Genomic DNA, 15,043 nt, shown 5'->3' on the forward strand with positions numbered 1-15,043 from the left:
TTTCTGAAGACAGTCGGTTTCCTACAGAAATACAGTGATATAAAAACACCCGCACCATGTTTCGATTTTGAAATGTGCAGTGCTCGTTTATTCAACAAAGTCAAAGCTTTTTGAATAAATCTATTTGTGGCAGGCCGCCACAAATAAATCAATGTATGGGAAACACTGATGTCTCTTAGTGACTGAAAAACACTGGTTTCTTTCTGCTTCAGACAATCATTCATTCATTTAAATGAATAAATTTTTTTTTTTTAAACTGTTACAAGGAGCTGAAATATATCGATGCAATATCACAGGACAGAAAGCGACAGAATGAAGTGTCTGCAGATGTCCCTTAAGGGTGTGGCCTAGTAATAACGCTTCATGTGATTTACATGATTATTAGGGGTGTGAACCTACACTGGTCTCACGGCTCGGTTCGATTACGATTATCATGTCACTGATACGGTTCAATTCGATATCACGATGCATCATGGTGCATTGACGATGCACTGCATCCTCAATATTCAATTTTACTTCACATGTATACAATTTTGTCAATAAATACAAGCAGTCAAATATATGAACTGAACCTTTCATTTTACCTGCTCAAAGAAAACACGCTTCTTGAATGTATCAAACAAAACTAAGTCTGGGCACAGAAGACAAGAGGAACATTTAGAACAAACACACAAAAGTAAATACTGAATACTTGGCACTGACAGGGTAAACAGCTCAAGGTGAAAACGGCTGACGTGGTTTCTCAAGTTGCATTACCCCCTGCATATTTTATTTGTACAAGACATGATTTACACAGAGCATGTGTCTTCTCCAGGTCATGCTTACCAGGTTGTTCATAAAAGCAGAAATGTGCCCAGATGTCAGCTTTTGAAGAAGTTGGAGCATTTTTAATTATACACGCACTCGCGTCTCGCCTCCCTCCGCCATTGTATGCTCCCGTGACAAAGCACGTATGCGACAAATGTCGTCAGAAAAGCGTCAGTACGTTATAATCGGTTATGGTCTATTTTTGAATCGATACCGAATCGTCCTCATCGCAATGCACCGTAGAAACTATTAATTTCGTCTGAATACTCTCAAGCTTCATTCTTGCACCAGCAACATACAAAAGCCTTTTGCACACACAAAAAAGGACGCATGGACAACCTTTGGACAATCATCATGTCAATGACACACTTCCAGAGTTTGACTCCTGATAGACATTTCAATGGTAATTTCAGGACACTGCTGTCACTGTTCTGTCCACAATCTAACAGCTGATCGTTGCTATAGACAGTCCCTGTAAATACACAAGAGGGTGCTGGCAGGCAGAACGCTGGCTTGTTAATGCATTTTTGCAAAAGCTGACTTAATTATATAGTTACTACTGGCAAAAAATGCAAAAGGGACAAATTCGGTGAAATCACAAAATACAATACCACCAAAATGCTACAGATTTAATTTATTATTATTATTATTATTATTATTATTATATACAGTTTGATATACATGCAGAATCAAAAGTGGAATTGAATGGGGGAGAGAGAGAAAAAAAAAAGTTGATCCTCAAGTCTAATAATCGTCAAATAGCCTTTCCTGAAATATTATATTTAGTCCTTGACTATACTCTACAAAGTAGAAAACTACTTGCAAGAAATCAGTATACTATTACAAGTAGAGACAAAGACATTTGCCACTACAATTAGGATAAAGTTATAACTTTACACTACAATTTTTAAAAGCTATTTCCTGCATATTAAACATCAGGGTCCAATTCATTCGCCTCCGAGTCAGATAGCTCACTTAGCGCATGTATGACTGAGTAAATTATCAGCCTATTGGCTGTAGACTGGCAGAAGTGGCATCATGCCACAGCTTTCAAGAGCAGGCACTTCCCCCTCTACAGCTCACTACCTCATTTATCTTTCACAGCCACATCTGACCACCAGTACCTTAAGATTTACACGGATTTGAATACAATATGTATTAGTTTGGTTACAAACAGCGCTAAAGCCAAGCACACTCGTCAAGGCAACGTTTCCCTTGAGGCACTTTTAGCAAATTCATGAAAATGGTGTCATTCAGGCTGACAAGATTGTCAGCAAAACCACCAGGAGGACCAATAATCCAATAGGCCATAACAAAAGTGTGGTGGTAAAAACCGCTCTGGCACTACACAACGAAATCCTGTACTTGGCACTGCATTCAGCACTGTATATAGGTTTTTGCATTGATTTTGCTTGCTCTTAAATGTGATTCAGTGGTATGGTACTTCCTGAATAGCAAAATCCTATTTAAAGGGACAACAGCTGAGTGTGGGGCAAATGCAATTGCAATATCATCATTTATAACATGGCTGTTTGCTGCAATAAGTACATAAAACCTGACATCTTGGTAAACAATTCAATATAACAGCAATAGAAATAGACAGTTTAAATAAGATACTGATTAGCAAGACCTGAAATGACAGGTTGTTTGAGATGTTTATCACAATTTTCCTAAACTATAAAATGTATAATGCGTTTTAAAATCGTTTATGCTCCTTATTCATTACTTGTCACTTTTCAGTGGCTTTTTGTATGTGGTTTACAGTACACTAACAGCAACTGCAGTCATCCTAGAGTAATCTAGGGTTAAGTGCTTTGCTTGAGGCTTTAACCGCTCAGCTGTCAGTCCGTATCTTTCATCATTAGTCTACCACTAGTTAAAGTCATCTTGTGACTTTTGTCAGTTTGTCAGAAAAACATTTACAGAAAGTTTAACAGTGCTTCTGTCTGAACTTTCACATTACATTAAATACAAGGCTACTGTCATATTACTAAACAGCTGACAATGATCTTTATACTGAACATATGCTGTCTACCTTAAGCCAAAACAAATAGATTCCCAGTGATGCTTTTTCACTTGAAGTCAACATGCTTTTGCAAACAATTTCACTTCCATAATGTATTTGAGTGAAAAAAGATATCCAGCACAGTTAAAATGGCAAGATTTTATCCACTGGGAATGAATTGGATGGTGTTAAGTGGGTGTTTTATACCAGAATGGAGCCAGAACCTGAAAATGTTAGCAATATCAAATATTGCCAGCACATACTTTTGAGGAGGTTTTCTGATCAAACATGCAGACTGAAGGTCAAGTTCACCATCAAAAGCATCTCAACACGTCCCATTGGTAATAGGGACACATTTCACATTTGAACCGGAACGGTACTGGTATCGGTACCGGTACCAACGGTACCTTTTTTCGGTACTTTACTCTCTGTGTAATAACAAAAACATTTATTTCAGTGAAAAAATAAGTCCAAAACTCTCAATTTCAACATTTTGAACAATAGGGCCCTACAATGTTTTTTCTTCCAGAAATTTTTGTTTTATTTTTTCTGATAATCAAATGAAGGCATGAAACTTTTTTATTTTTGGGCAAACAAACAGAGGTTTACTGTTAAAATTAATACATGGTAGAAAAAATGTGTGAATATTCCTTTAAAAAAAGTTTTAATAATAATTGTATTTTATTTTATTTTTTTTTACAATTAAGCCGTTAATGTGGTTGTAATAATTATTTTTTATCCTTTAATTGTTTTATTTAAATTTGTCAGTAAATGGAATATACAAAGATGTACATTATACTGTACAAAAGTAATATAAGAGTATTATAGGCTATTTCTGTTACATGTTAAACCGCACTTTTATTTTGACAGGTTTCCTTGAAGTTTCTGTGTGTATACAGTATGATATGCTGGTTCTCAAATCTCAGCCTGTAAGTTCATGTGTTCATATCGTCATGTAGTGAGATGCAGAGGCCGAAAATCACCGCGAGTTCACATGTGCTTTGGTATTTGTGTATGTTAGTAAACAAAACCGTGTCTTCGCCATTCAAACATACCGAGGCTAACGGAACATGCAGGATTCATATTTAAACCATCTTTTTGCGTTTTAATATTCATATACACTAGTTCATATCGCGATTCGAATTAAGTGACAGACCTTCTTTTATTCATCCAAAACTTGACGAATTCCGTGGCATTCCGCGCTATAGAGTAAATTCCGTTTTTATGAATGGACTCCGCCATCCTGTCCGCGTTTTCGCGGAAACCATATGACCCTAAAAATGTAAGCACACTTCAGAACATTTCGGTTTGCCCTGTGTTGTGTTTTAAAGAGTTGCAGTGGTGACATCGTGTCACAGGGTCTCTCTCTGTCTCTCTCTTGTATGCGCCCAAATGCGTTCTCAGGTACCGAAATTTGGTACCAAATGACTTAATGTGAATCGATGGTCGGTACCCTTAAAAGTACCGAGTTCGGTACCCAACCCTAATTGGCAACGCTTGTTTTTCAAATCTATCATTATTTTAATAAGTAATATCATGCGATAACCTTTAGCGCACAAACAAGCATTGAGCACTGACAAGCCTACAACAGTATTTAAATTATCTATTTGGAAATTTGTTACAAAAGTACACTACTGTTTAAAAGTTTGGAGCCAATACGATTTTTTTTTAAATTAATTAATGCTTTTATTCAGCAAAAAAGAATTTAATTGATTAAAAGTGACAGTAAAGACATTCATAAAGATTTCCATTTCAAACAAACACTGCTTGTTGAAACTTTGTTCTCATAGAATCTTGAATAAATTATATTGTAAAAAATATATTCAAATAGAAAATTTTTCAATTATAATTAACACAATATTAGTTTTTACTGTTTTGATCAAATAATGCAACCTTGATGAGTATAAGAGACTTCAAAAATAACCTGAAGTTTCAGTTATGTTTTAATGAAAGGTTATGAAGACTTTTTTTAAATAACATACACTGGCAAATTGCACACAATAAGATCAACAACATGCAATAAGAAAGTAAACGGCATCAAAAGCCACAGTTCAGCACGTACTTGGTTTTGAAGTCATGGTTTGGTATGTTTTTTTTTTATTTTTAGACAGAAGAGGTGAAAAAAACTAAACTTCTATTTCATTTTATGAATTCCTGATTAGCCTCCGTCTACATAAAAATGGCTACAGCACACTCTTGATACTGCAGTTTATGGTGTTGTAAAATAGGGGAAGAGATTTTTAAGTGCTTCCACTTTTGGATGCAAAATATATCTCTTAGTCAGAATTGTTGCACTCTGTCCATTTGACACACATGCATGTGTTGACGCTCCTTCAGCGAACTCTGTCAAGTTAAACGGATACTCGCTTTACTTTACAAAAGGCAAAATGGAAATACTAGCATGACTTTCTAACATTTTCTGAGAATATTACATCCCTTAGATATCATGCGAGGAAAACACACCTCAAATGCATTAAACATCTCACGAATCTGACAGGTGGGCAAGCCACAAACTCACAAGTTAGTTTAAAGCAAGTCTCATGTTTAGGACAACTTGGATTGTGTACTTTTTCTGCAGCAGCTTGCTGTGTGTGCTCCATTATTTTTCAGATACGTTTGCAACATCTAAGTATATTGATATAAACATTATTGTCCCATCCTAAGTAGAAACTCAAGAGTTTAAAACTACGTTCAGCAGAAATCCGCTACATTAATTCAGTACATGTGTGCCAAACTAAGACCCATACTCGGTTCAAACACGCGTACCTTTACACACTTTTTTTATGTTGCCTTGAAATCAAGCCACAGTTTTCACCTTTTCAGCCGCATCAAGCGGCACATGCAATGTGAGAATGTCACATTATGTAAGTTACCTAAGCTAAAATTAGCAGCATTCTTCTGAATTACGCACCTTACAACATGCATAAGCACTGAAAAGTCTTAACATGTTAATGCACTGATAATCATAACTGCTGGCTTCTTGAAGTAGTACATGCAAAAGACTATCAATAGAGCTGTGTTGAAAATATTGATTTTAAACAATTCTCATTTTGATGAACCGATACGGATTCTTAAACCCCAAGAATCAATCTTTAAGTCTATGCCCTTTTCAGTCAATGTGTGTACAAAACTCCACTGACATTATTTGTAGTGTGCCTCCGCTGCTATAGGCTTTGGTACTTTCGATATGAAACAAGGCCACAGCTTTCAAAATCTGTCAATTTTATTATGAAATTCAAACAAGTAGAGTTTTGAAGCTCTTTGTGTCGTGACAGATTGCTGAATGTCTCATGTAATTGCTCAATAAGTGTTTCAACCACAGAAAGACTTCAAAACAGCTGACAAGTGTCACACAAGGTTGCATTTTCCGCAAAAAATCCACTCAATGACCACAGCTTGATATTTAGCTCAAATTTAACTCTAGAGAAGAGCAATATTAAATACATGCATTATATTTAGACTTAACCTGTTCTTCTATATTTAATACATGTTTGAATAATGTGCTCGACTTGTGTGCAATTTGAATGTTTTAAACAAATCAGTTGTTAATTTTAAGCTTTATTATAATAGTAACAGAAAATGACAGGGCTTCCTGTATAGTTCACAGCATTATCTGTTGGAAAACTGCCGTATACTGTACTGGTTATATATCCAAATCAAACTGAATGGAGATTAATGTAATTTACCCAAATTGTGGAATGTATTTCAATAGCCAGCCCTAACTATCAATACTTTTAACACAACCCACTTCATCACACTATTAGCTCAAGGTGTCAATTGTGTCTTAGTCTTTCTAAAATTGCTAGTACTTGTTGTGCAGTGCTGTGGTGGGTAAATTTAGGCCTCGTCCACATGGAGACACGTTTAGCTGTTTACGCAAAAATTTAGTATCGGATTGGTGTTTCGTCCAGACGGATCTGGCGTTTTCGGAGAGTGAAACTGCTATTTTTTTTAAACCGGGTCCCAGAGTGGATAAATCTGAAAACGCCACCCTTGCATTTTCATGTGGACAGCCAATCCATATATTTTGTGACACGATGATGGCATCACCCCCACGTCTCCACCCTAGTCAGACACCGCTACGTCACGTAACAGCAACAACAATATGAACAAACACTGAACGACTGTCTTATTAACTAACATTAACACAGATTAATAAATGTATTGTTCCATGTTCGTTTGTATAACGTGCGCAAGGTTTATACGCATAGTCCAAGTCGTCTTCTCCATTTTTAGTGCATCTCTGTGGCAGAATTACAGCGTCACATGCTGGTCTGGCATGTATACTACATCGTTTTGTCTCGGTTTCGTGTATGCAGATATTTCTTGAGATGAGGAGAAATAAAAAAGATTGGATGGGGAAAGCTCTGGCTTCGTGTGGACGTAGCCTTACTCAGCCAACCACTATGATGGGTGACTTGTCAAATGTCTCAGATTGACATAAGAAACCTGATGTATAAGCAAAAACGCACACTTGAAGCGACAATTATATCTTCAAGTCAGACAAAAACAGTCATCAATGTGCACACCGAGAACACAGGCGTGTACAGAGTTTTCACACTTCAAGTTGTGGTTTATAATGTCTTAAAGGGTTACTCCACCCCAAAATGAAAAAAATTGTCATTAATCACTTACCCCCATGTTGTTCCAAACCCATAAAAGCGTTCGTCTTCGGAACACAATTTTAGATATTTTGGATGAAAACCGGGAAGCTTGTGACTGTCCCATTGACTGCCAAGTAAATTACACTGTCAAGGCCCAGAAAAGCACAGAAGACGCTGTTTTCGTTCAAATCAAAGCGTAAATAAATGTAGAAGACGTATCCGTGTGGTGCGGCTGACACAGAACAGCATATGCAGTTTGCGTTCAGTGGTTACTCTCTATAATGGTGCTACGCTGAAGCAGAGGAGACAAACTGTTGAATAAAGTCGTTATTTTTGTTTTCTTTGAGCAGTAAGTGTTCTCGTTGCTTCATTAAATTCATATTGAACCACTGATGGCAGATGGACTATTCTGTCGATGCCTTTCATACTTTTCTGGGCCTTGACAGTGGTATTTACTTGGCAGTCAATGGGACAGTCACTAGCCTCCCGGTTTTCATCCAAAATATCTTAAATTGTGTTCCGAAGACGACCTAAGCTTTTACGGGTTTGGAATGACATGGGGGTAAGTGATTAATGACAACATTTTCATTTTGGGGTGGAGCAACCCTTTAATATAACAGCCTTAACATATATTTACTAGCCACTGTGGTTGGTGGTCAAAAAAGTTTGTTTTGCACTATCATCATAACCCTGGTTAATATTTAGCCAGTTCTACAACTAGACAAAATACAAGTGCAAAAAGCTCTGCTCATTCCACATCTCACAAGATCCATTCAAAATGCACAAGCACTTTCCTTTCAAATAAGCAAATCTAAATGTTGTAGACCTCAGACTTGCTATTTAGAGGCAAAAATGGTCCACTACAGTCAATGGTCTACTGCAATGTCACACTTGTGTTCTGTGAGCATTAGTCATACGTGAATTGGAGAGTCAAGAACATTTGCTAAGCTACAGATTACACAGACGTATTCTAGGCAGAAGAACCCATGGTTTGATTACGCAGAAAAAACAGGATTAAAAGGACTAACTTATTTTAAAGATCAACCAAATTTTGTGCCCTTTTACATATGCTAAGCTAATGCGTTTTGAATATTATTGATTAAAGTATAGGTACTTCTTCAGAATGACGACAATAGCCTATTAAGGACAAAAGAGCTTGCTTTGTTGACATTGTTCGTTTAAATGGATTAGTGTCAGACAATTACTTGTTCACATATGGCACGAGGTCAACAATTAAATGCAAATTACTCAGTCTGCTCTGATGTTGAGAATTCTAGCTATGTGGCATGAGAGGTCACTGCATAAATATCAGTTGTTGTGTATGTGTGTCATATATTTGTGTACATTAGAGTAGCAGGTATAAGTCAGTGATACAGTTCAAGTCAAGTATCCAGTCATGCCATTCCACTTCAACTACTTTAATCAAGAGCTGCTAAATACACAACTTCAGGCAAATCAGGCCGATTTCCCAGACTGACAACTTAAGCTCAACAATACCATGATTCTACAGGCAAACAAACATCATTCAATACTGCCCAGCCGAGATATTAGAGATGCAGACGAATATGAACACCTACACACCAGTCAAACTTCCTGGAAAGTCCTTTTCATCGACTTGAGCTGGGATAACTAGATGAGTGAAATTCTGATGAAAGTTATGAAAAAATGATCTTCTATCAGTTACAGATTTAACTTATAAACACAATGATCAACTTCTGAACACTGTTTTTGAACTTTTATTGTAAACATTTTGCATCATTTTATAATACATAATTATATAAACATACATAGTATATATAATTTAATCTATTTAATTTTTTAATGTGTGCATTCTTTTTTCGTGTTAGTTATTTTTATCGCATTAGATGTCAGCATCTAATGCTATCTTCATGGCAAAAACTGAGTTGGAAAAATACAAGATTTACAAACAAAATAAAAACAAAAATACAGAAAAATAATTATACAAGATTTCATTTGCTGTATATTTGCGTTTATTTTGTATAAATAAATTAATATATGATTAAAAATAACTTTTAGGGAAATTTTTACTAAAGTCCCTGAGTGAGTGTTATTTTCATGTTAAACAGTAATAAATACATAAAATAAATAAATGACACTAACAATTGTTAAAAAAAAATTTTTTTTTTAGTAATATTGTAAAAGCATGATTTAATCTAATATGTGCACGTTAAATAATAATATATTAAGTAAAATCTGATCATAATATAATTTACTTGTTTAAATACCTAATTTAAACAAATATATAAACATACTAAAAACTAAATATGGTATATTACTTATACAGTGTATTACATATACACAACTTATTAACAAAAAATGTTTACAATATTCATTATTTTGTGTTTTAAATATTAGACATGATGCACAAGACAAATCATAATAAATTCATTATATTTAGATGATTTCTCAAAATAGGCCCAAAACTTAAACATTCAAGTCTATAACGTTTCATACATTGCAACATTTTCGCAATTTATCTCCAGCTATATCACTGAAAGCCTGACAAAGATAGACTGAGGCATATGCTATCATTCATATCATCCTAAAGTTAATATGAGGAAATCTCAGTTCACAGTGACTTGAATGTGTTGTTTACACATTACAGCCTGCATCTCTAAACCTAGTTTGTTGTCTACCTAGAGGGCATTTTAGGGCATCACATTTGGAACTATACGACGCCAAAACCGGTAGTCTAGGTAGTCAGCTCCCTAGGCTTTTGAAACACAGCCCGTGTCTTGCATATACACTGCTCTCTTCCTTAAAGACTGGATTAGAGCAGCTAATGAGCTAAAGCACCGCAAGCACGACCCAATCTACGATTACCGGCTACTACAACACTGCTTCTGACGAGAAACGACGAAATAATGATAAAATCAATTACATTATATTGATTTAATTATGTTTCAGATTGCACTGTTGGTGTTAGCACGTTAGCGCACTGCATTTCCCTTTGTGTCACTACCGAATCAACCAAATAAACACACACACGCACAAACACACACACGACGGGAAATATGCGTTATTAATAGTAAAATGATTGTAAATAAATTATTTGTGAGGTAAAACGGATTAAATGAGTGGCTGGCTTGAAGGCGGTTGAAATTAATACGCCAAACCCGTAACGTATATAAGAGGCTAATAGGCTACATTAGACCCAAAATACGCCTCAAACCTACACCTGAGTGCAATGCTGCCGTGTTAACGGCGAAACTGAGGTAAAATCACACCTTTTAGACGCTGACAGAGGCTTTACGTGCATTAAAGCGCGCTGAGTGTCGGTGTTTTGTGTCTGAATGGTTATATCTGCTGCTGGCACTCACCAGGAGTAGCTCTGCTCCGCCATGTCAGTCAGTCAGTCAGGCAGCGGCTGAGGACTCAGGTTGGGCTCAAACGACGAGATTATCTCCTCCACACGCTCACGGTTTCGCCTTCTTCACTGAGCCCCCTCCGATAACAACATGGCGATGTGTTTTCCTTCGGCAGCTCGCAGCAGAAATGACAATGATTGTGGCTGTGCTGCTAGCCGCGGCTAAGAAACAAAAGCAGTCCGGGGAAAAAAACCCCGAAACGTTTCGCTGACTTCAGCTGGCTGGCTGTCCTCGCAACAGGCCCCGCTTTTAAAGGCCCTCAGATGAGCTGCAAACCCATCTTCGGTGTGCATGCAGAGAGAGCTGTGTGCTGGGTTTGTAATGGAAGCGCTCGGATAGCTTTGTTTTCTATGGCAAACGCAACGGGAACGCGCGACTATCGCCCCTGCCAGAGGAGTGCGCGTGCACGCGTTTGCCCACACAGAGCAGATCGAAGGGACAGGCTCTGCCACACTAGGTCACATGCAGTACTGCAGCTTCGACAAGCTTCTCATCATTGGCTCGGTTGAAATAATGTAGTAGGCCTGCGTTTAAAAAAGAGCAAGTGTGAAAAAGGCCAGAACGCTGCAAATGATGTCTGTGATCCTCTTTATTTTATTTCCTCATTTATTAAACAATGAAAATAATGGCACTCTATATAAAGATTAAATACAGTGGTGGTCAGAATTATTAGAACACTAGTATTTTCACCAGCTAAAAATGGTTCATAGTCAGTTATTCTATCTTTTGCTGTAGTATGTTAGTAGGAAATATCAGTTTACATTTACAAGGTCTCTTGAAGCATTGTCACAGTTCTTCTGGATTTAGTCTGTCTCAATTTGTTTGTTTGTTTTTTCTTCATGTCATTCCAGACAGCCTGGATGATGATGAGATCAGATCTCTGTGTGGAGCACTGGCTGTTGTCAGACTCTTTGTGCAAACAAAAATCTCACTGGATTATAATTATTGGCAAAATGAATGCTTGGAAATGTAAACCGATTTTTCCTACTGACACATTACAGCAAACAATAGAAATAACTGACTTAAAACCATTTTTTAGCTGGTGAAAATACTAGTGTTCTAATAATTTTGGCCACCACTGTATAGTGTTTATAAGCGTCATCCTATGGCATCATCTAGGACTAATGTTTTTTGTTGCTATTTTTCCAGGGCAGACTGGGGCTAGTTATCACAATTTTTCTTCAGTGAACAGGGAAGTCAGTTTCTGTATAAACAGTCTTGACTAGAACACTATTGCATATTTATACCATTATTAGATATGATATAAAAGATCCAGTTCACTGAACACATGTTGATAATAGTGGGGCATGTTGTCACAATGGAAACACACATTCACACATTTTATTACTCTATGATGGTAAATTTATTTGGAGGGCAGAATTCACATAAATGATCCTTATTATCCAAACATATTCGGACAAATATATTATTTGTATAAATGATTTATATAATCATTATGATTATGATGACAAATTTATTTGAAGAGCAGAATTCACATAAATTATCCTAATTGTCCAAATATATTTAGCCATATATTTTGTGTTCCTGTTAGGTGTGCATGTCTATGTGAAATTATTGTTTTTGTATTTAATTTTAATAATTATGTTGTATCTTTTTTTACTATTTGATGTATTTACATATAGGTAATGTTAAATGTTATTTTTATTATATTTTTAATAAGAAGGTAAATTGCAAGCTTCACGTTTTTATTGATCACACAAAAGATGCCAGAGACGATTTAGTGGGTTTTTGTTTTTAATACTTTATTTGCCAGTGTACAAGACTGTTTGGTTTTGTTCCAAATCATTTTTTACATTAATTTGGTTGCAGAATCTATCTGTTTGAAATGTCATGCTTATTTATTAAAATGTTTAACAGTAATTGTGTTTATTTGTTTTGTTGGTCAAAAGTAACATTATCGACATTTCATCTGCAACATAATTCAGTTAATTCATTCGAATATAATTTTTGGCAGGGGTCACAGGAAGTTTTTGGCTTCAGTTATTTTAGGTTTAGTTATGGGCCACTATTTTTGCCTGTATGGCAAAGGTTATACTAAACAGATGGTATACCAATTACGGCTGTCCTTTCCTGAAAACATTTTGTGCATCGGGTAAATTATCAGCGACTCGGTCAATAAGTCAATAAGAGGATACAATGGCAATCTCCTGCTAATTCCAAAGCCAAAACTACAGGAAAGGGCACACCATTGTTCTTTTCTTCCTCAGTCCAGAAGCTCAAGTCAGTGTAAAAGAGCTCAACGTCAGGGTCTTTGTGTGTAAGGTATAGAGAGGAGTCGGATAAATCCCCCCGGGGGGTTTCACCCTGGGATTACAAAAATCTGCAAGGAGCTGTTGTTCCCAGAGATTATTCCCAACCTGTCCTCGTAACCACAACACTTGCTTAGAGAGACGCTGCCCAGAGTCAGTGGACTATTGATTCTAGGTGTTTCTCATCTAGTCCTGCTTTAAATATGGTCTTGAACTCCCCCTGCCCTTTTTATTTTACCAAGAACCGAAAAAAATTAATTTAATAGATGTATGAAATTCAGTGTGAGTCTATGTGATTTTTCTATTTCAGCTGTTCTGTCATCCACCTGCTGAAAATAAATCCTCTACAAACTGTTTGATTTGAGGTAACAGTGATTGTAGCACAAACAGTTACACATCAAACCACAAATCCTAAGTATTACAGGAACAATATTAGTGTTTCAAGAACTATAAATATAAATTTTGAAACCTCTTGTCTCAGATGTTTTTGTTTGGGAAGCATTTTTACAGCCTCTTGAATGTTTGACTGAGTGCATGCAACACAATGTATGACTTGACTGTGACAGTTTAATATTCTTTATTTAAACTGCTTAGGACATCTTTTGAGACATTTATTGTGTATGAAGAACACGTCCATTTCCTCTTGTGCCTTTTTAGTATCATTTATAACCACTAGATGGCGCGCCAGTGAAAGAAAAAATCAAGCTTCACTAAGAATCCTGCCAGTGAATGATTAAGAAGTGTGGGTGAATACAATGTTCATCATTGTCCTAAATATACATACAACCTATCCAGTGCATCATGACTTCCAGATGGTTGTGATGTATTCACTCTGCAGTAACTAGAGTCATTTAAACTAGAAAATAATTACTATTGTAATATTTTTCTGTAAAATAAAAAAAAATTGTATTTTTAACAATAATAATTATTCACATTACAGCTTCTTAAAAATTTAGGTAAACCATCTAGCTTTTTTGCCGAAAAATCGCAGGGACCCTTAAAGTTTCTCTTATGTCGCCAACAAGCACATCTCATTACACGTTTCAAAAGAGTGATTCATTTGTGAATCTGGAATCGTTCCATCTGATTCCATGAGGTCTTTAGTTACATCTTCATGATACTAAATACTAAATATTATATAATTTTTTTATTTCATTTCGTTTTCGGCTGTGTTTTAATGATAATAACCTTGTGGATATCAAATGCACCTATCAAGCAAATCCCAATTGAATTTTTTTTTTTATGGTTTATATTAAATGTTTAAAGGAATAGTTCACCCAGTTTTAAAATTAACTGAAAATGTACTCCCCTTAAGGCCATCCTAGATATAGATGAGTTTGTTTCTTCATCGTAACAGATTTGGAGAAATTTGGCATTACATCACTTGCTCATCAGTGGATCCTCTGCAGTGAATGGGTGCCGTCAGAATGAGAGTCCAAACAGCTGATAAAAACATCACAATAATCCACAAGTAAACCACAACACTCCAGTCCATCAATTAATGTCTTGTGAAGTCAAAAGCTGTGTTTGTAAGAAAAAAAACAATATTTTTATCAGTTGTTTAGACTCTCATTCTGACGGCACCCATTCACTGCAGAGGATTCATTGGTGAGCAAGTGATGTATTGCTAAATTTATCCAAATCTGTTCTGATGAAGAAACAAACTCATCTACATATTGGGGGTTGGTAGATATCGCCTGAGGGTGAGTATTTGCATTTTCAGCAAATTTTCATTTTTGGGTGAACTGGACCCTTTAAGTTCCTTAATGACTAGAGAAGTCCAGCATTCGTCCAAAAAACAAACAAACAACAACAACAAAAACAACAACACATGCACACATTAATTGTTCACAATACGATTTATAACATGCATTTACAAATAGGGTGAATTTTCATTTCAAGCCAGCTTTTTTGCACTTTGTAGTGCAACAATACTATGGAAACGTGGTATAACAGTGACAAAGTTAA

At 36.1% G+C, this 15,043-nt stretch overlaps 1 protein-coding gene across 1 annotated transcript in view; it reads right to left on the reverse strand.

The window, feature by feature from the left end:
- The window catches only part of sppl3 (signal peptide peptidase 3), a 43,195-nt gene extending 31,924 nt beyond the window's left edge, over positions 1 to 11,271 (reverse strand). The window contains exon 1 of the mRNA XM_058789585.1: positions 10,758 to 11,271. Within this exon, the coding sequence (XP_058645568.1) occupies positions 10,758 to 10,780 (23 nt within the window). The 5' untranslated portion in view covers positions 10,781 to 11,271. The remainder of the gene's footprint in view (positions 1 to 10,757) is intronic.
- Positions 11,272 to 15,043: the final 3,772 nt, after the last annotated feature.

Source organism: Onychostoma macrolepis, chromosome 10 (genome assembly GCF_012432095.1).
Source record: "Onychostoma macrolepis isolate SWU-2019 chromosome 10, ASM1243209v1, whole genome shotgun sequence".
NCBI lineage: Eukaryota > Metazoa > Chordata > Actinopteri > Cypriniformes > Cyprinidae > Onychostoma > Onychostoma macrolepis.